General features: G+C 38.1%; 1 protein-coding gene across 1 annotated transcript in view; it reads left to right on the forward strand.

The window, feature by feature from the left end:
* The window catches only part of LOC134542686 (brefeldin A-inhibited guanine nucleotide-exchange protein 3), a 106,604-nt gene that overhangs the window by 48,024 nt on the left and 35,819 nt on the right, over nucleotides 1–22,761 (forward strand). Inside the window, exons 16-24 of the mRNA XM_063387142.1 lie at nucleotides 2,811–2,918; nucleotides 4,837–5,058; nucleotides 8,177–8,417; nucleotides 14,665–14,832; nucleotides 15,954–16,115; nucleotides 17,287–17,587; nucleotides 19,132–19,311; nucleotides 20,501–20,753; nucleotides 22,226–22,397. Coding sequence (XP_063243212.1) covers nucleotides 2,811–2,918; nucleotides 4,837–5,058; nucleotides 8,177–8,417; nucleotides 14,665–14,832; nucleotides 15,954–16,115; nucleotides 17,287–17,587; nucleotides 19,132–19,311; nucleotides 20,501–20,753; nucleotides 22,226–22,397 — 1,807 coding nt within the window. The remainder of the gene's footprint in view (nucleotides 1–2,810; nucleotides 2,919–4,836; nucleotides 5,059–8,176; nucleotides 8,418–14,664; nucleotides 14,833–15,953; nucleotides 16,116–17,286; nucleotides 17,588–19,131; nucleotides 19,312–20,500; nucleotides 20,754–22,225; nucleotides 22,398–22,761) is intronic.

Consider the following 22,761-nt stretch of genomic DNA (forward strand, 5'->3'; position numbering starts at 1 on the left):
AGTTTTCAGACTTTTAAACAATGTAAAAAAACACTGAAACATGATGTACAAAATTATTTTTGTATTTCCTTTAAAGTATTGCAGTTTGATTTTTTTTAAAATCGATTTTGTGAACATGGCTGAATTGAACCTAATAATACTTAAATGTAAAATCAAAATTCTCTCCTAGCATACAGCCGGGCTTCTTGGTAGGCAGGACCTTTAAGTCTGAGAGCATTCCTCACAGTATCTTAATTTTTAGTACCCAATAAGAATATACACACCAGGTACACAATGTAATCTCAGTCATAATTTTGTTTCAATGGTAATTATATATTATGCTGTACCAGTTGCTTTAATTCCTGTAAATTGTGGTTTAGTGTTTACTTAACTACACAGGTAAAATCTATAGTTCTTTCTTGAATTAATTCAAGATATGTCTTACATAGGTATAATGTTATGAATATTTACATTGTCAGTGGCGAGGCGTGAGGTTTACATGAGGGGAAGCAACAACTCCGTTCACATCAAAACATGGGGGGGGGGGGGGGGGGGGGGGGGAGGACCGGGGGCCCTCCCCAGGGAAAATATGGATTTCAAGGTACAAAATGGTGCTATTTAAGTAGTTTTCTTAACTGAACATTGACTATTCCACAGGTAGAAAAATTGACATTTTTTTTTAAACAAATTATTTTTAAAAAATAATGTTTGACTTACATTATTCTGATAGTAAAATACCTACTCTACATTACTTATATACTAAGTGGGAGTGTAGTATCATCAATATCTGGTACAAAATATATAAACAGACAACACATGGAAAAGTAAGTACTTAAAATAAAGAGAAGAACCTCATAAAAATGTACTAGAATAGTAAAAATTAAATCTTGGTATTTTTCGTACCAACTAAAGAAATTATCTTCATACGTGATCAGAAACTCTGTTAACTGGTATGTGTACCAAGAAACTGGCACGTCAATTATTCCTGAAACGCCACGATTTTTTTTCCTAGCCTAAATTATTCTAAGTGTGTAAGGGGAGGGTCCAGGTTAGGGGAGGACCTAAGTGTGTCTCAGGCCGAAGCCTATACACTCTACCATGCGGGTTTTTAACCATGCGGGACAAGGGCGCATGCATCGTGTGCTATTGGGGTTTACTGGCCAGCCATGGCTGCAATTGGCGCCATGACTGACGCCCCATTGGTCGCCTAGCTTAAAAGCTAGCTAATGTGACCCAGGTAAAACCTGCATAGACACAGGGAAAACCCTGGGTCGTGTCATACGGGGATCAATTAACATGCATTAAGCAAGCAGGTAACTACTGGACAAGAGGGAAGAAGGGTCCAGGTAAGAAGAGTTAGAGGGGTTGATAAATCAACCATGCTGGAGTTGGGTGCTTGGGCCTTGCTGCCCGCATTTAAATGTTGGGTACTCCTGGGTTATTATTAACCAGGGGCGCATGCGCCCCCAGGGGCGGGCGACTTCACTCATCAGCCCAGCCCAGCTGCCCAGGCAGCCACAGTTAAACCAGATGTGGGCAGACGAGCCAGTAAACCGGCTCGAACTGCGGGCGCACGGGGCGAAAGGCAGCCTGACATTGCGCCATCTTCATCTTCCTTCTTCCAGTCAACAGCCAACAACCTTTCAAGCCAGGGTGGGGGTAAGTCGTTCAGGCGAATTAAGTATCTTGCGAGTCGGACCCTCTTGTCTCCAAAATCCCGGGACGGTTGAAGGTTGCGCCGCCCAGGCTACCACTGGCTCCAACAGGGCCCCAACTTAAAGGCGCCGCCATCTCTTCCTTCAGAGTTACGATGCTGTTCAGTTCCGTTGCGCGCGCGGCAGTTCACAGCTCTGCAATTTCCAGCCCGCAGTTCGTCTACACTTCGCATCTAGGGCACATCAAGTTCCCCTGCGGTGCCTTCGCCGACGGAACTGCTTTCTGCTACGCGCCGAGCTGCATTCAGGCTACCTTTCACCCAGGTAGCCGTAATAACGACTCCACAGGCCGGCCATTGGTCCGCGGACTGCTATTGGTTATTCACAGTCACCCCAGCGAAATTGCAACTCTCGAGCTGGGATCCTGTATCCGCCACCCGCGGGACGCGGTCGGTAGCAGTTGGCACTGCTAGGCCGCCTCCCGTATGCCCACAAATCCCCCACGCACTGCCAGCCGACAGCCCGCGAGAGAGATGCGCGCGCCCCGAGAGACGACCACCGACTGAAACGCGACCTCGCCACCTGCCCTGCCGAACTGTAGCGGACATAGCCGAAGCAGTCGGCGGAAGTATTCCACCGTCTGCTTCGGCCATGTTCGCTTTAGTTCGGCTAGAAAGCGCTACCTTCGTAGCTTCTACCACGTGTTTTTACAGCCAATCCCCTCCCTGAACCTTTGTGTTATGCCCCCCCCCCCCCCCCCCCCATGCCTTCCGAAAGGAAACTACTGCGGCAGCCTACCTGCTGAAAGCGGTCCTACCAGCGCTTCTAAACCTAGCAACGCTTCTAAAACAGCATGTTTTGTGTGTCAACGAGTTCTTTTCTTATAGCGCACAGCGCACAGTACTGGGTCCCAAGAAGATAGTGTAAAAAATACATACACCTAACGACACGAGCCAAAGTAAAATACTATTCTGAATAAAATATTTATTTAAAAAATACAATGTCTGGAAACTGCCTGGGCAAGCACTGCTTGCCTTGCTTGCCCTGACGAGACGCCACTGTACATTGTAAAGTTTTGTTGTGGTTGTTTTTTTTTCTTTTATAATAATTTTTTGGTGTAGCTGTTGAGGTGTGTTGCTACAGTGGAAAAGCGATGAGATCGTCGTTGTTCCGCAGATTTGGATGGACTTGGCAGCAGTCAGCAGGGCGGGCAGCTCCTCACTGATTGCCAGAGACTGGAGAAAGCAGCTGCTCGCTGCGACACCAGTCCAGAAGTTGATGCAGGTAATGTAACTGCTTGCGTCACATGCCAGTCAGTTTTGTGTTACAGTATATTGGAATATCTCTCCCAGGCATATCATTTTGATTTGAACAAAACAGGAGATGATAAACGGTAGATTATGGTCCCCAAAAATAACATATTGAAGAGATATTTATCAGTAATGTATTTAAAACTTCTTTAAAGGGGCAGTGTTTTTTTAAAATTTGCTATGAACCAAGTTGCAAGCTCATTATGAGCACTGCTTGCTAACACGTCGAAGCTAACAGTACTCACAACACTTACTAGTGCTGTCATGCTCAACACTTAGAAAAGCATGTATACACCCTACTAACCTCCAACTTTAACAAAAGTCAAAGATACATAATCCGAACCACAACAAAATTTAAAGGGGTATAACATGTATTAGAAGCATAACTCCCCAATTATGAATACAATGGAATCCCGATTATCCGGGGTAATGACTGTCAAGGAGTCCACAGATAACTGTAAAATACAGTTAAAACAATGTCAAAAAAAACTGATCGATATTTTTTTATTTCGACTATCGAGACAAACACTGTAACACCCATCTCTCAAAGTAACTCCCTAATTCATTCCAGTAAAACAGACCACAAATCAAAACAGTGCTAGTCAAATGTTTTTTTTTAATAAGAGATTATTTTAATCAAAATAATTTGTTTTCCAACCAGGTAAGTGTGCTTGCTTACTTCCATTTCAATCAAGACACTTCTCTCATTAAAATTACTATGTAGTACTAATATACATATGTCTAAATACATTTAAATAAATATTAAATAACATTTTCAGATTAAACCACCTAAAAATGTAAAAATAAATTTAATAATTCACGTACTTCATTGTTTACCTAATGAGTGGACATCGCATTCCAATGTAGGCGCTACCAACATTTTTCAGTTACAAAATAATAATGTTATTGATAAAGGAGATATATTTCTGTTCTAATAAGAATTTATAAATCATAAACTTTATATTTTGTATTATTAGAAAGATTATTTAACCTGTTAACGTAATTCCAGACTGTTGTTTACTAAATGTGTGACTGCCATGATTTGCCACTAACGCATTTGTCACTATCGCAACCTAGTGGCGCAAGGTAAACTAGCCCGGAAAGCTTCTGGCTTTTCTTTCTAGAGCTGCTGTCAACATGCATGATGGCAGAATATAAACATGACGTCTATCAGGGCTATGTTCTCCCTAAGTCCGATGTGCCTCACGCCACGCCGACCCCCTCTCCTCCCACCGACACCCTCTGTTTCAAACCTCCCGCCAACAAGTGCGTGTGTGCGTGTGTCCGGTCGCACTGCACGAACCCTTTCGGCGCCCACCTTAATTTTTAAAAGGTTTTAATAGTTATGTTTAACTGTCTTTAATATTAATGTACTAACGGTAAGTTCAGCACTTCCTGCGGCCATTACACCAGGAGCCCGGGTCGAAACCCCCCTCACGACAAACGTTCATCACATTATTAATTCATTTCATTACTACTTGATTGCATTGTATTTAATGCTACACAAGTGCCATTGTACGTGCATGGAAATGAAAAGTCAAAAATTTTGTTTTTGTTTTTATGGTTTTTGAAAGTGAAATATGGCACGGTTAATTTGCAAACCGGATAACCCACACCTGGATAATCTAGAGTCTACTCTTATCACGCCACAAGCACTGGTAAATTCAGCGCAACACAGCATTCTTTCCAGCATTCTCGTGCAAAAATGACCCAACCTATGCCTCATAGAAACTTATCAGAGTGAAAGAAAGAATATTTAAAATTAAAAAATAAACTCCACAACAATATATAAAGGTTAAGAAAATAAGAGATCAAAGATATTGTTTGTAATGACACATTGGATCCTCACGACGCTGTTCGTGGATGAGTTGGTATAAGCGCGGTGGTGGCAGGCGTGAAGCTGTCCCGCCGCGTGCTGAGCTGCTGCTGGGGCTCGATGCTGGCCGTGCTGTCGGCCCGGCTGCGGGACCCGGGCGGCCGGCCGGGCGTCGCCTCCAGCCTCGCCGTGCTGCTGGGCTCGGGCAGCGCCCGCGAGGAGCACCGCCGCGCGCGCGACGGCATCGTCGCCAGCCTCGAGGGCCTGCAGAGGGCCTCCACCCTCAGCAACGTGCTGGGTAACTGTGCCCGCGGATACGCCTTCGACTTGACTTGACTTGGCCAGGAAATTTGCCATTCGTTTTATGTGATGCAAAGCTTCGCGTCTGATGTAAAACTAGGCATTTGCTGTGAAGCTTTAAAACATGAAATCGTACAATTCGCTTATCAAAATACGTAGCTTTTTGTGTAGTATATGCTTTGCACGAATAAAGGTGGTTACTTAAAAATATAAAATAGCTTTTTTTTTGTGTTGCATGTTTTACTTAAAACATTCAAATGAGGCACTCAGGTTTTTTCTTATGAATGTACAATATTAATATTATTCATGTTTTTTTTTAATGATATTTATTGGTTGGTATTGTATATAGGTCCCAATTGGTTAATCATTTAATCAGTTCAACCATTCCAAATGTTAAAATATAATTATTATTTTTAATTAAATTCAGTATTTATTAAATAAGTATATTCACTATTCAATTAGAGTTCGCGGATGTTTTAAACATTCAATTTGATATTCCCTTTGCATCAAAAAACTAATGTTCACACAGGTCTAGTGGTCGGTTTGCTTGCCTGCCACCAAGGCTATGCTGGTTTGTCTCGCTGGTGTTGAACAAGGTTTTAGGCTTCACAAGAGTCTATATTTAAAATTGATGTATGTAAAATTAAAAAGAAAGAAAATTATAATGGATAAACCATATACTAGATAAACCATAATATAGTGGTGTAAAATGTAAGAAAATGAAAAACCTGGCAGCACATTTTCTTAAATTAGTATAATTTTAATTTGGAAATTATTTTGTTGATCTATTGATTTAATACTTAAAAATCATGGTCAAATAGTATCTCTTAACTGCATGTATGTACTATATGGCAGAAAACAAAAATAAAATTTGTTGCAGTAAAGTTTTATGGTGTTATGTTATGGACAGCTTCAAAAGCTATACGTACCTCAATAGGTTACTATAGTATCAGTATACAATAATAATAATAATAATAATAATAATAATAATAATTTTTATTATTGAAAACTTGAGCCAGAATTTCAAATTATTTGATTCTAGTTGTAAATTTTTGAATACTTATACGCCCCTACCAAGTTTGTTCCGCAGTCGAAAAATGTGTTGGAGGTTGCAGTGAGCCAGTATGGTATCTTGTGGTATCTTAGATTTCTCCTGTTTCCCCCACCCCTCATCCATTCCCCCCTCCCTTCTCATAAATTCTCCATTCTCATTCATTACCCCTTATTATCTTCAGTGACATAGATGTCTATGAGACATTAAGCACAATAAATTAGTTCATTCTTCCCTTTCACATTGATTTAAGGTGTATTCCATCTACATAATCTGATCATTTTTTAATCTTTGTAGATTGTTTCCTTGTTGGTCAAGAAGATGTTAAAAAATTAAATCATCTGCCCTAAGATGTTATCTTTTGATAGAGGTATTAAAATAGGCTAAGTTTATGTTAATTCTGTGCGGTAGTTACATGGTTAATGGTTAGAAGTTGAAGTTAAAATATTCACTTTAGTTGGAGTACTTCGTAGTAGGGTCTATGAGGAGAGGTGTGAGAATTGATCATTAAGCTATCTCACTCGTGTTACAAGGCAGAACTCGAGAAATCGCTCCTAACATTTAACATGACTCATAAATCCTTTTATGTACATAATGAGGAAACAGCGCCAGTTTGTTTTATTTTTGTGCATCAACCACTTGCAGCATAGCCCATAGGTTCTGTGCTATGTTCTATGCTATAAAGTTTAGCTATTTATAAAGAGAGGAGATACTGAAGAAAATTATGGATTGTAAAATATTAGGTGAAAGACCTGTAGAGACACCAAGACACATTTAAATGTGGAGATGTATGGAAAGAGGAGGAATGGACTGAGAAATGATGTAGAGGGAAATCGGTGGCAAACCAGAAGGTGCTAGTTAGGCTTGCATCAGGGAAGAATTGGCATTGAGCTAGAAATTGTCAGCTACAATGATGGTGGTGGTGATGGTAATCCAATCCTAATTCTTTTCCTGATGAAGCTTGAGACAAAGTGTCCTGGCAGTATTGGATGGGGTTATCTTGTGTTGAGCTTCCCACCCTTGGGCTTTAGAAAGTGCGTTTATTGAATGTTGTCCTGTGATCACAATTTGTCAGTTTTGGACTGGCATTTTCCTGTGTAGTGAATGCTATTCAGAGTGAACATCATTTTGGGGTAGATGATATTGATATATCACTTAGTTTTTTCTGTGTGTAGACACGTTCCAAACGAGCAATAGCAGTGAAAGCCTACAGTCTTATATTAAAAATTAATTAAAGTGTGAACTTGTTTTTGACTAGGGTTGTTATCAAGGTTGTGGAAATCCTTCTGAATACTCATCCTCCTGCTTAAACTACTTAAGCTTTTGCAAAAATAGTAAAATATTTTATAATGTTTGAGAAATTTTAAGAAAATTATAATCATATTTTATTATAATATAACAATAAACAATATTAAAATATAATTACATAGCATGAAAATAAATTTTTAACCTGGCTTTATTTTAGTGGAAAGATTAACTTAACTAATGTGTGACATGGAGAGTCAAATTCCAATCCTATCAACCTGATTTTGTGTTTCACTCCATGCGAATGCTGTAATGATTCTTACTGTAGCTCATGTCTGATAACTTTCCCAGTACCCCTGGTCAGTTTTGTTATGGGTTACCATCTCTGATGACATTGCTACCAATAAAACATTAAAAAATTAAAATGACACGGATCCTGTAGAGTACCTTTTTGGCTGCGCCTTGTTGGGTGTGTCCTTGTTGGTGGGGCAGGCCTACAGTCACTACAGCACCATCTTCTCGCTGGTGTAGTTGTACGCTAGCTGCATATCGATACTCTGGCAGAACATATCTTGAAAGTATTATCATCACTTGGTGTCAGCTTTCAAAAGTTATCCTAACGGACAGTAAGGGTGAAATCTTCCGCCCAGCACTCGACCCTATTCTATCCTGCGAGTCTTTGAATGAGGGGGAAGACCCCCTTTTGCTTATTTGCTTATGCCTCCACCCCCCTCCCCCAATCCTTCCTTTCCTCTCGTAAGCCCCTCAAAGGTTCACTCTCTCCCGGACCAAACAACGAGCGCCCTCGGTGGTGTGGCAGGCCTGCAGAGCCGCTGCGGCACCATCTTCTCGCTGCTGGCGGGCGCGTCCTGCCCCCGGGACGTGGACGGCTCCGACGAGCGGCCGCCCATTGGCCGCCGCCTGCGCCGCCCCTCCCTCGGGCTGCTGCACCGGCACGAGAGGAGGCTACACACCTCGCACGTGCTCAGCATGGACGCCCTGCTGGGCCGAGGCCTCGAGATCGGCAGCCACAGCGCCGACTGCTGGGAGCACGTCTTCAGGTCGCTTGCTCGGGCTTCGTCTTCAAGGGGTAGAGAACTAGAGATTAGCTGCAAACAGAAGCACAACATATAGGTTTCCACAATTTTAGGCCATAACAATTTTTAAAATTTATTATTAGGTTTTTTGCCTTTCATTACGGCAGTAATCACACATTAAAAAAATTTATAAATAACTCATTACATAGTTCCTGTTGACAGCATTGTTACAGTTGTGGTCATTCCCAGAAATGAATGAAATTGTAAACATCAATGACTTGATATGAGAAATTATTTGTAACAACCACTCTGTATTAACTTAAGATATTCCATTTAATTATATACTATGATTAAATGAAGCTAAATTTTGAATATGAAACATTAGATAATTTCTACAGCAAAACCAGGATGGCCTGTTTTGGTTTTAAACTTTTTATCTCTACCCCTTAATGAAGCCAAACAAAATGACAGAGAATTTATGTGAAAATAAAATGAAAATGAAAATTCTTTAATTAGGTTCAGCTCTAAAATAGAATAGTTTTTAGTGTCTAGAACGGTTCTTTATCTTCCGAGATGTTAAAAAAAAAAAAAAAAAAAAAAAACTAATTTAAATTTTATAACACAATAATCACAGCTTTAAAATAAACATTAATTTCCAACCAAAACTTATTGTAATGCAAGTTTTTTAAGTTTAAAATTTTGTAATTATGTAAGTTACCAAAATTTACCAAATTTAAATGAAAAGCTCTCATTGCTATTTAGTATATGGCATGGCCACTCATGCTCAGGATCCCTTTATTGGAATTCTAGGACACTAACCCTTCTACACCACTGAGATTGACTCTTTCACTATGCCCTTATTATTTACCAAATATGTATTCATTCTTATGATTCGGAATGTTGCCAATTTTTAATTACTCAGAATGTTACATATATTAAAAACCAACACAGGAAGGTTATTTACGCTCTTACTGAACGACACACTGCAATTATAAAATTCTATTTTTATCCAAAGTTAAAAACTTGCATAAGGATTGCACTAAATTTTTTGACGTGACAACGTCTAATAAAACGATGAACGCCGGCTGCACGCACGAAAAAGTGTCCCACTACTACGGATGTCCCACTACGGATGTGTCCAGTTTGCTCATTGTACGCATGCGTGGCATCTCTCTTCCACTCGATTGGAACAACCATCGATTTGACTTTTCAATCATATTTTCGTCGTTTGAATTATTAATATTACGTAATTTAAAGATTGTCCACCGATTTTCAGCACAATCGGTTCGGTTATTCAAAAGTAATGTTGAAAATTCAAATAGGTACGTTTTGAACCAACAATTGTGTTTTACAGTTACACATAATAATTCATATTACACCCGGGATCTTTTGCACAATGTTTTAAAAAATATTGTAACACATTATAAATAAGTTTGGTGTATTTAGGATGCGTATTTGTTATAAAATCGTGTTATAAAAACGAAATAATATTATTCCCCTACCGTGAACAAATTTTTTATTAAGATTATATACCATCTGAAACTATTAATATTCAAGATTGGCCTCATTGTCTTGCGGTTAGTGTGGCTAATTTCCAATCCGAAGGTTGTTGGTTCGAATCCCGGCAGCTGAGAAATTTTTTTTTTGTTCTTGTAAAAATAAATACGACGTATGCAACATTTCAAAAGTAATAAATATATTTGAATTAATGAATGCAAATAAAAGTAAATTTATTAATTAAATTGTAGATTTCATTTGACTCCTTTCTATCCATACAAAAAAGTGATAATTCAATAAAAATGATTCGATTTTATTCATACATATATGCAGAGGTAGATTTTATCATACAAAAGAGAGAAAAATTTAAAAAAAAAAAAAAATTTCTTCAAACAATATAACATTTTTAATGACTAAATGGTTTGGTTGCAAAAACCTATTACGGCTCAGTCTGAGGCCGAATATGATTTTTCCTTTTCTTCTGCATAAATCATTTCATCAATGTTTTTTTATGACGTCACGTTAAACTATCGTCCGTAAACCGACTTTAAAAAAATTGGTTGTCTGTAAACTAAAAATCAGCATAAAATATGCGACCCACATGCGGGTGAATACTGTAATGAAATATTTTGTAAGCTACACTTACCAGGCCAGTCAGTGGCTATTAACACAGCCAAAGAAAGCCTAAACAAGTTATTAAAGCATAAACATACAGCCTCCAACCATCAAGGCCATTTCAACAACTCACAAAAAGGGCCAGGTTTCAGTGAAAACAAGAGGACATAAAAAATTAACAGTTCAAAAGCTGTCGCATAATGGACCATCGCAGAGATCAGTCAAACTAACAATACTTTTTAACATTATGGAGCGAAATAAGAGGTAAATGTCCAAAATGTTGAGCAGGCTGAAAGTAAATGGCACTCAATAGCCAAACAACACTCATCCTTAGCAGGTTTGCGAGAGAATACAAGTATTCTACGCACACCAATAAAAAGCACCATACAATAATTTCATCACATGAGGCCAACTGTCCTCCACAGTGACTAGCCGATGACCAAATGACCACACTCATTATCAGTGGTGGTGAACAAGTGAACTAAGCAGGTTGAGATGGGTGGAAAGGGGAAGATGCAACCGCGCCACAAATCAGCGAAGACTGAAGGAAGGTGCACCACAGCTGTTCTTTATGCAGCACAGCTGGAGAAGAGTATTAGAATGGAGGGAATTGAGCTTAACGTTGCATTAACGTCAAGGACATTGAAGACCATAGAAGGGGATGAAATTTTAATGCACTGATGGAATGAATGGGTGAAGAAATGAGAGCGAAGAAACCCACCAGTGCATGACAAGGTCTGCCATGTTTTTGTTTTGAGAACAATCAGGGTTCAACCCTGGGTGGCCCAAGTGGGAGACCAGCAATTCTGCATAGTCAGGGGTGTATTTGTGTTAGTGAGGCGAGATAAGTTAGATGCTCACTGGTACTCCTAACGTGGTATCGCCTCTAAGCGAAATGCTCTGAACTGACTTCTCGTCGTGCATAAGGCAATTATTATATTTTTGCAGTAGCCATCACAATATATGGTGTAGAAATGAAGACAAAGTACTAATCTGTACTTTATGTTTCATGCCTAAACATTATTCTGAAAAAAACTTGTGTATGCCATTTTCTTTCTCTTAACACTGCGTTACACGCATTCAAATTTTACCATGGTTACACGCAATGTATCTACCAGATAGTACATATATTAATAAACATCACTTATATCTTTAAAAAGTATCATTATTTTATGAGTAACTTGTACATAATAGTAAACAAATGTTTGAGTTGACTTGCGAGTTAAGAAAATTAATTTACTCATTTGTTTACATGGTAATCATTACACACTTTAGTTATGTATATAAGTTTTACAAACACTTATACCGTTTCACTTTTTTGTTGCGGTATTTACTCAGATGTTCGTTCAAAAGCTATATTCACTTATTCTTCTTGTCCCATATATGTTTCTTTTTGAGTATATTATATTTTGTTTTATTCTTGTTCCTGTGAAATAATGAAACCTCCCTCTTATGTTTTACTACCCATTTCAATTCTTTTTGATCACACACAGTTTATCTCGCAAATACAAGTATTTTTGGAACAATTTCATTTACCACAATAGCATATATACATTATTGAAAAGTAAAGGAATACTGAATTATTGGTATAAACGATTTAGCCTAAAAGAACAATCGGCTAAAAACTGGGAAAATACAGTTCAGTCATCACTATCAGGTGTTCTGTTCGTTGCACAGTCTGAGCACACAATTTTTGCATGTTGCAGACACAACCACTTATTGCATTTTATGCAATGATATTTGGTAAGGCGAGTTTTTTTTGTGGTAAAACAAGGTTCACATCTTTTCCTCTTCCCATATTCTTCTCTGCCTGATTTGATCTTCTTCTGTTCATTTCGCCCTTGTAACCTCAGTTGCAATGATGATGGAATCCCTCTGGTACTTTTTGCTCGATGCTCTATATGCTCGGCTTTCAAATCTCGCACTAACTGTTTCAGAACCTGTCTCCTATATTTGCTTTCATTTTTGTTGCCCAAATAAATAACTTGAACATTTACAGCTGCAATATTCAACATGCTGTAAAACACTACCATCGGCCAGCGCCTTGTATTTCTAGCAACGTTGTAAGTTGCAGTCCAAGACATTGACACCTGATTTGGTAGCATTATAAAACGTTATGATTTCTGGTTTCCTAAGGTCACCACTCTCTTCATCAATTGCTGCATTATAATGAAGGCTTGACAGAAGAACAACTGTTTTTCCCTTTTTTGGCACATATGACACTAAAGTCATTTCATTTCAAAAGCCAAAGATGCTACTTCGTGGCTCTCTATCTCTAGCAGAAACAAATTCAACAGGCAGCTCTCGCTTATTTTTCCTATTGGTGCCAACGTAACTAAGCTTATGTTTTTTCAACTTTTCAACGAGTTCCACACTAGTAAACCAATTATCACCAGTTATATTTCTACCACTACCATAAATATGTTCTGAAAGCCTCATGACAATTTCGCTACCACTGTTGCCATTTTTGAATGGTCCATCAGGCTGCTGTCCAACATACACTTCAAGATTGCTTGCATAATACATTTTTGCATCCACCAGAGCAAAAATTTTTATCCCATACTTAGCTGGTTTTGATGGGATATATTGTCGAAATCCACATCGCCCTCTTAAAGCTTCCAGTTTCTCATCAATTGCTACATTTTCTTCAAGAGAATAGCATGCCTTACATTTATCAACAAATTGTGTAAAAATATCACACACTGTAGCCAATTTATCAGTTTTCTTTCTTGGTTCTCTTGTGTCCTTGTCGTCAAAGCGCATGCAGCGAATCAAAAAACAGAATCTATTGACGGACATCACAGTACGAAACACCTCGACACCCATTCCATCTGAACTCCACAAATCTCTTACATGTAGCTGGTTGTTTCGCAGCAAACCCGCCAGGTATAGTAAGCCAGTGAATGCTTTTATCTCTATTTTATTGGTATTCTTGCAGTCTCTTTCCCGAGAATATTTCCCCTTGATAGAATCTATGTACTGGTCTGTATGTTAAACAATAATGTTTAGCATAGAATCATCAATGATACAATAGGTACCAAGAATCCTCTGGTGTTTTGCAGCCTACAGCTTTACCACAAACTCCTGGTAGATAAACAAGCAAGTTGTGTGATCTGGTTCTGGTGTTCCTAGCTGGCTCACGAGGACTCCATTTGGAATTATCTTTCCCTGAAAAGAAAGTGCATGAAATGGAAATAATTATTATAACACATGAATGAAAAAACAACTAAGAGTGCAACATTTCTCTATACTGGATAGTAAAGCAATGTAAAATGGTGAAATAATGTACACAAAAAATTATACATTGCAGCACATTTATTCAGTGACATAAGAAATAAAAAAATCAATATTCATTTTTCAAATTTTATGTTACTACAGAAAAAAAAGTTACCTGTATAAATTGAACTACAGTGCCGTGGTTCATCAGCGACACACTCATCAACTTCACATTCATGGTCAGTGTCAGAATTTTCCACTCTTTCTTCAACAAAATCACTATCTGAACCAGAGCTATCGCTAAATTTGTCATCTTCGCTATCGCTATCATCTGCGAACAACAAACGGTGCACTTCTTCGACGTCTCTTTCTTTAGACAGGTCGAAAATACGACCAGTTCGCCCCATTTCAATTTCTTCACTGAGCTCGCACAACTACACGCAATGTATCTCTCAGATACAATACTGCTATCTACGTGCTGAGAAAAGGAGTAACTTGGGAACCCCCCTGACACCAAAAGCAGTATCGTATTCTGATAAGGTACCCAAAATATCAGTGTTGTAACACGAGCCATTTAAAAATAAACTCAAGAAAACAAAGGCATGTATCTGTCAGATCGATTGCGTGTGACGCAGGGTTAAAAATACAGTTGAAAAATCAAATCTGGAAACAGATTGCAAAAATACAGTTGAAAAATCAAATCTGGAAACAGATTGCATCCTTTTTTCTAAAGATTTGCATACTGCACGTGTGCCCAGATAGGTGGGGCCATTGACATAACAGATGCAAAACTAACGCATGTATTTGTGGTATAATGTCAGTGAATTCAAGCAATTAATAGAACTGAAACTGACTTTGCTGTTTAAATGTTACTGTCAGCATGTCAACCAATGAAGAGTAAGAGTGTAGAGGAGTTTGTTGATGCCTGGTTTTGTTCTCATAGGTGCTGCATGTATGTTAGTAAGCTCGAGCATAGCTTCTTCAGCCAGTCGGAGAACAGGAGCCTGTCCTCCAAGCTGGTCATGAAGCGATCGGCTTCTCCTGCAGACAAGGCAGTTGGGGACAGGCTGAACCTTAGCTTCAACATGCAGGATGATGACGAAGAGCCTTGGTGAGTTGTGCCACGCTGATCTTCTTGCTGCATGTGGAAGAAAACTCTTTGGAAAAACATTGTAACAAATTTGTTAATTTAATTAAATATTTATTTATATTTGTAACATCCCCACAGACAGCTAGAGAACTGGTTTGTAGGGCACGACATAAATACACAGAAACAACAATTATATAAAGAACAAATGCACAATTAAAAAAACAACACATATACATTAACAAAAACATTGACATATACGCCTGTGCAATTATTTGAATATTCGAATACAAATACAATTAATAAACTATTCATATTCGATTTGACCTCGAATACTAACACTTTGAAATAAAGAATATTTGTTTGCTTACAAATACATGACATAGCATAACTTGTGATTTTGTCATATACCAATGTTCATAGGTGAGATTAAGACATCTGTGCTTTCTAAAAACCTTTTATTTTATTTTTAATAGAACTTCACAATCAAAAACATGAACATTAAGTAATGTTTGCTAAACAATTGAAAAAATTGTATCAACAATCCAAATCACAGCATATTTCTCATTTCAAACTTGAAAACAAAATCATTTGTATTATTTTCGTCACATGTACCAGAATTGGTAAAAAAAATAATGGACATTAATATAAGTAATTTTCATAGTTTCAACTGTGTATAAATCAATAGTCACAATCGATCTAACACCATGTGATACAGTAGCAGCATACTTACTGCATAAATATATTTAAAAAAATATGTTGCATCTCAAAAATATATAAAAAAGACTCAAATAATTGTTTAAGAATCCGGATTAAATTAGCAAAAATTGTTTTTATAATATTGGTGGAATAAAATACAATTTACCTGGCTGCCGTGAATAACTAGGGTTTAAATGTAAATATGGGAATACAGCATTTTTTAAAAAAAATCACATATTTTGTAAAGTAGATTGCAATGGATTTCATGGTTTTTTGTGAAGCTTATAAAAATATATTATCTTTTAACGGCCATCACTGACTTACACTATTAACATTTTGAAAGCAAATGTTTTGTCATCATGCAAAATGTGCTGTGCATGACACTAAAACACATCACAAACAGAGACAGTCGTGTAGTGTTCATTGCTTTGGTTATCCCCGTGCAGTGACGTGTACAGCTTCCTCTCGGCCCCGGCCGCCCCGGTGGTCGCGACAGAGAGCATCATGGAGGTGATCCAGGAGAGTAACGCCGACATAGTCTCTCACGGCGTTCTCAGTCAGCAGTACGCCGCCCGGGTCATCTGCTTCCTGTCGCAGTTGGTGGACCGGTGAGTGCGAGGCGGCAGGAAATGTTAGGCTGTGGTTGTGAGTTTTGACTTTAGGCCAGGTTATCACTAGCAGGCTAGTGTAACAGGTGCATGACTTTCTTATAAGTTATCTATAGACTACAATTTCAGTGACTACAATCATTGTAGATTTTCATAGTTAACTTCAGGCAGTGTGAAATGCACTGAATCGGCAATACACGTGGCATCCTATAAAACTGCTCCCATGAAAAGTTTTAGATCAGCATCTCCCTACCACTATGCCACTGCACGCCAGTGTGCTGTAAAGAATTGGCAGGCGCTATCCTATCGTACAAAGAGAGGATGCAGTTGCAAAACATAGCATTAAATAATGTTGGCGATTGGCCTTGGAATATTTACAAATTCATATTGTTAAATACCAAACATTAATAATTTTATATAACTTTTGTTGAAACAAAATTTTTAAACATGAATTTAAGTATTTAAGTGAACATAAATATACTATCCAAAATAAATAATTTTAAAAAATGTGGCTTGGGAAGAGCTATCTGGAACCGCACTTGTTGAGTCATCTGACCACTCAACCGCCTTGACCCCCTCATGCATTGCTGCCAGCTGCCAGACACGGCCATCAGTAATCACATTCATGTAAAAACACGTGAAACAAACGCGATTAAGCTTACACCATATACTAGACCATAGAAAATAATTAAATAATAAGCACTTACTCCTGTACTAGCCAACCCATCCATTAAACGATAAAAAAAAATTATACAGATTTGCAAATCACTAATATTTAACAAGCTAAAATAAGTTTTAAGGATTTATATCAATGTTAAGTACCTTCTAGTTACATGAGCTAGGTATATAAGCTAGATTTACTATACGAAATGCTGATGTACACAATATTTCAGACATTACATTGTCTGTGCGCAATAAATAAATAACATTCTGTAATTTCTTAGTGGTATGACTAAATCAGTATTAATTAAGTAAAATTGGCAAAACTTGCAGCTTAACATTCATCCAACAGCAGAACACGTTACCCCATTCACTTTTTCACAAAACGGGGGGGGGGGAAAGATTAATTAACCGGTACCCTGTCACATTAGTAAAGGCATTGTACTAAAAGAGAACCAGTTTTCTGGCTGTGTTGCGTGGCCTTTCATGTCCCTGAGGGTTGGTTGCCCAGGCTGTTCGAGGACGCGGCGGTGAAGCTGAACCTGCGGGCGCTGACGAGCTTCCTGGCGGCGCTGTGCGAGGCGTCGCAGGCCCAGCTGTTCTCGCGGCAGGCGGGCGGGGCCGGCCCCGAGGAGCGGGCGGCCGGGACCAGGTCCTGGTGGCGACGCCCCCGGCCCCCGGCCCCCCTCGCCGCCCGCGGCATGCTGCTGCTGGACCGCGTGGGCGACGTCACGCTCAAGTGCGTCCGCGGCAACCGGCCCCTCGTGCACGTCGTGAGGGTGTGGTCCATCGTCGGCCCCCATCTCATGGAGGTGCATCCGACCTCTTCCGCATTGCACTGCACAGCCCATTATTATTAGTCACGGGCCGGAATAATCTGCATCTTCCTATACAAGCTATTTTTTTTTTTGCTTATTTACATCATAAATGCAATTTTAGCTAGTTTTATAAATAAATGCTCTTTTTCAGCTAAATTAGTTTGAAATGTCATTCATTTGCAAAATGCCACATAAATGCCACAAAATGCTACATAAAATGCCATATAAATTCTACATATAAATAGTTTTCAAAATTGTAAATATGTATCATCTTACTCTTAGAAACAGTCCTGTCGTGTAAACTTTCAGTCTCAGAATTCAGACCCTTCCATGGGAGAGCAGGGTCTATGGTGCTATACAATAATAAAAAAAACTAAAGGAAGAACATCATTTATTAAAAAAAAATTTTTTTTTCACTAATATTGCTACTTAGCAGTGTTTTGATACACAGTAACTAGTGGTTATGGTGAATAGCAATGAAACCAATATAACAGTGAAATTGAAGTCAATACACCACAAACACCGAATTGCATAGCAAAAAAAACAATGTAGCGAAATTTGCCTCAGTCACCTCATTTTATCTATTAAAATATAGAATTAATTTTGTAAATTTTCTTAATGTGAATATTAATTTTTTGATGAATATTAATAATGTTAAATTAATAAGACAGTGACAAAATATAACAAATTAAAATTTGAAAATATATTTTCACCAGAAATAAAATTAAACAGTGCAATCAAATAAATCATATAATTTTTTTACCATTGCATTAAAAGATATGTAGGTTTAGTAGTTCCAATACAATTTTTTTTTATATTTGAGTAATTTTATATATTAATGTATAAGACGTTAAAATATTATAGTTGCATTTTTTAATTTAAATTATTCTCATCAAAAGATGGTATAAAGTATTGTTTTATGTACACATTTTAATTGTCTTACCATGAATTTTTAAAGCAGTTAATAAATGTAATTGTGCTTTATATCTACTTATTATACATGTGTTTTAATTTTTAGTGATGATAAAGACAAAATACTTTATTTTTCATGATATTTTTTTTTAAAACACCATAAAATATTGTTTCTAAAAATAACAAAAGGAGGAAAACGGAGTTGCCTCTCCTGGATACGCTCTTGATAGAATGTCTACTGAATTTATTTGGCTTTTAAAACTGCCAGAAATATTGAACACTGTTATTTTGGTCTTTGAAAAATGTAGAATCTTCAATGAAATCTATAATTAATTTTTTTTACTTCCACTGTACACTCTGTGAAATTGGCCTAATTCTGATCTCTTCAGTTGGTTTTTTATATGGCCGTCGTTGCTTGAGGCGGTTCTAGAAGCTCATGAAGGGGCGGGGACATGGGTTACTGGAATACAGTTCCTACAAGAAAACTTAGTTGCATTCAGAAAGAGTTGCAATCCATCACCTTTGTCATTAAAAAAGTAGATCAACAGTGTTCAATGTTGGTACGTAGTATTGAGATGGATAAGTTGTTGCCTACCAGTGCAAAAATGTATGGAACTCTTTTGCAGGCAGCTTGCCACAAGGAGCAGGCGATCTCGAAGAAGGCAGTTGCTTGTATTCACGACACTGTGAACGCGTTGTTGAACGACCAGACAGAGATGCCACATTTCCACTTTAATGAAGCGCTCTTCAAACCCTTCGAGAACCTGCTTTGTCTTGAGTTGTGCGACACAGACGTCCAGGACCAGGTTGGTGGAAAGAGTATTGAGTGAGCAAAACACTCTTGGTTTTCCTTTTAATCCCTTGAATACTTTTGTAGGTATGGGGTAGGTATGGTGACATTTTTTTTTCCACACAGATATAAACTACTATTTAACTTTCAAGTAATTAATTTTATTTCAGTGTTACTAATTATATTTAAAAAAAAAAAAAGACTTTAACATCCTACTTTGACCATGATTTTCAACTAGAAAATAATTCTTTTAAAACTATAGCTCATAGCAGGTGTCGTACAGTACTTGTTTGCATTTTAATGCCACGTCCCTCTTCCATAGAAAATCTCTCGCACATCTGTAGAATACATCCCCCTGTTGTCCTCTCCTTACAATTTTCTCCTAGTTTTTTTTTTTTTTTTTTCCCTTCCCTCCAATACACTTCCTGGATACTTGAAGGTTTATACCTGTTTTAACTCAACACCATCTAATTCAATGCACCTCCTAACTCCATTTTTGTTCCTTGTCTTGACCATAACTTAACTCTTTTTCACTCCATGCTGTTAGCTGCTCTTGCACCTCACCTTCCTTTTCTCTCCACACCAACAAAAACATCAGCAAATTGCATGGCCTTCATCTCTCCTTCTCCAATATATTCTTGCACACTCTTCATAATTCTCTCTAACACTATAATAAATAGCAATGGGGACAATGCATTATCCTGCTTCACTTCATTGGTTTGTTTGGGCCTCTTGTCATCCCTTTTCTAGTTCTTACGCTGCTTCTGTTGCCCTTATACATACTCCTCACTCTACTTATTATTGCTTCTTTAATCCCAACTTCTTCCATAATTAGCTAAACACTGTCGTATTCCTTCTTCACATCCAAGAATACCATTACTAGATCTTTCTCAAATTCAAATCTTCTCTCTGTCAGTTGTCATATGGCAAAAATCAGGTCTATAGTAGACCTCCCTTCTCTAAACCCATGATGCTCTTTATAAAACACTCTTAAACTCTACCCATTGGGAAATTTTATGTAAAGATAGATTCATTTATAGGAATTAAACAGTAAGTTAATTTCTGAAGCAGTGTAGAAGGATACTTTTACGTAGAGATTCCTGCTATTGAAACAATTACACAGTAACTGTGATGATTATTTTAGCAGATATAAGTATTGTTTCGTCATTTGTGGCTTTGAAGCCTTTGTTTACCTGTGCTTGCAGATCGTGAGCTGTATTTGCGAGTTTGTGGAGGCGAACCGGACGGAAATCCGCTCCGGGTGGCGGCCGCTGTTTGGCTCTCTGCGAGTGGTGAAGCTGTCTGCCAATCAGCAGCCCCCGGGCGAGGACGGCCTGGGCCACCTCCGGCCGCTGCTGGATGTGTTCGAAGTGTTCTTGAACACCAACAACCCGCTGGTGTTTTCCAACGCAGCGGTCGACTGCATCTTGTGCCTGCTGAAGCACGTACGAGGCCCCAGTGAGTATTTACTTGGAACTGAGTTTGGAAAATAAAGCAAAAGTTGTACATTCATAAGTTTGTAACGGGGACAGCAGTATTTTAAAAGCCAAGAAAAGTTAGAAAATGTTGAGTGCATTTAAGCTGCAGTCCAGAAAATGGGGGGCGGTGAGGGGGGGGGGGGGGGGATTTTTTTTTTGGTAAATTTGTAATTATTTCAACATTGTAAAAAAAAAAAATCACTGCTTCATGCTTTGCTTTAAATTTTGAAATTATAGGTATTTAAAACGACTTGATAAAGGAATATTGTTCACACTGCTCTGCAGGAACATACATGGATTAATGATAGGCAGGGGAGAACCAATAAAATGGTCACTGCACTGTCTCAGTGTGACACATAATGCTAATAGGCAGTTGCATAGGCTGTTGCTGCGGTGCCTTTGCATATTTTGTTTCATCCAGGGAGTTGAATTTAATTTGAATGTTTTTAGGGTTGTCAACTCAGCTCTCATTTAATGGATTTATTATTTACAAAATCTTTGAAATATTCCTGAGGGATCCAGTAAATAAAGAAGTATTATTGTAAAAGTATGGAATAAACTAATGCCATTACTCTGTAGTTTTGTTTAAGACTTCAAATGTGTTTCAGATTTTATGTCAAAATATTTTTTGCACTTAGTATGTTAGTTATTTGAGTTTATTTGTAGAGATGATAGCAAGGTCATTTAGATCCGTACATTCTGTTATTTTTAACATGAGACTTATTATACTTTGCCCTCCAGAGGCTATACTCAACAGAATAAAAATAACATAAATTTAAGGAATTAATGTTGCATGTTTATGCATGGAGGATTTTCTGTTTTTTGGGTTACAAAGTAGATTGCGAGGTCATGTCCACCTTCCACCTTTGTGTATCACAACAATTAGGAATCCTCTAGAAATAAGCCTGTGTTACTATTCTAAACTTCCAATTTCAGTGGAAGAAAAAAAACAGTATGTTACTTATATTCAATTTCAATTTTAAACACCTGTACTTCAGAATAATGAATATTCCATTGTTTTATAAGTATAATGAAACTGTTGTATCTCAACTTTTATGAGTATTGACATTGGAGTAGAGTTAATTTATTAGAGTATGAATTTGTACGAAGCCGGTTACTGTATATCAGGCCTGATATATTTATCCGTAGTTCATCCAAACAGGAGCACACTGCCCAGTGAACAGCATACTCACTGTGTGGTTTACTTTCCTGTGTTTTTAACCATTAACTTAATCTGCCAAATGTTTTTTTTTCCATTTAAACATGTATATGAGTTATTGTTAAAATATGGTGGTGACATCTAACTATTTAAATACTGTATAGAAAAACTTTTTCTCATTCTATTTTAAGTTTCATATTTATAATCGATAATGAATATGTCATTTGTATTCAAAGTCTGTTCAAGCTAAATTCTTGCAGGCCACTGAGAAGTGATGCGTAATGGTGTTAAAGGTGAGTTGGAGGAGTTCTCCGGCAACGAACAAGCACAGGAAGTCTGTGACGCAGAACCCGACCCGTCTCTGGAGCTGTGCGTGGCCGCCCTGAAGTTCCTGCGCAAGTGTTCCGAGATCCTGGCCACGATGTATGACATGCCGGCCTGCCCCATGTTCCACACCGCGCACAGGTGCGTACTCTGCATGCCGTTCACGACGTGTGGGGCAAGATCACCTAGTCTCCCGCCTTTTTCGCTGGTGGGAAATGTGGCAGATGTTGCCATGGGTTTTTTTTTTTTTTGTTTTCTTCCTGTACTCCCATTTTCACCATTAACACATATTGTCACCCCTGACATTTCCTAATGCACATTATGGCTAAACTAAGCAAGGAATGCAACGATGAAACAATGTGACACATAACCAACACAAGATAATCACAGTCATTAATAAGGCAAGTCATTAATAGTCACAAGATGTCACCAACCCTATAACTTAAAATTGTAAAACAGTATTAAACAAATTTCTACCCCGTAATTGTCAATAATTTGATGTAAA

Source organism: Bacillus rossius (genome assembly GCF_032445375.1).
Source record: "Bacillus rossius redtenbacheri isolate Brsri chromosome 9 unlocalized genomic scaffold, Brsri_v3 Brsri_v3_scf9_1, whole genome shotgun sequence".
NCBI classification, from domain to species: domain Eukaryota; kingdom Metazoa; phylum Arthropoda; class Insecta; order Phasmatodea; family Bacillidae; genus Bacillus; species Bacillus rossius.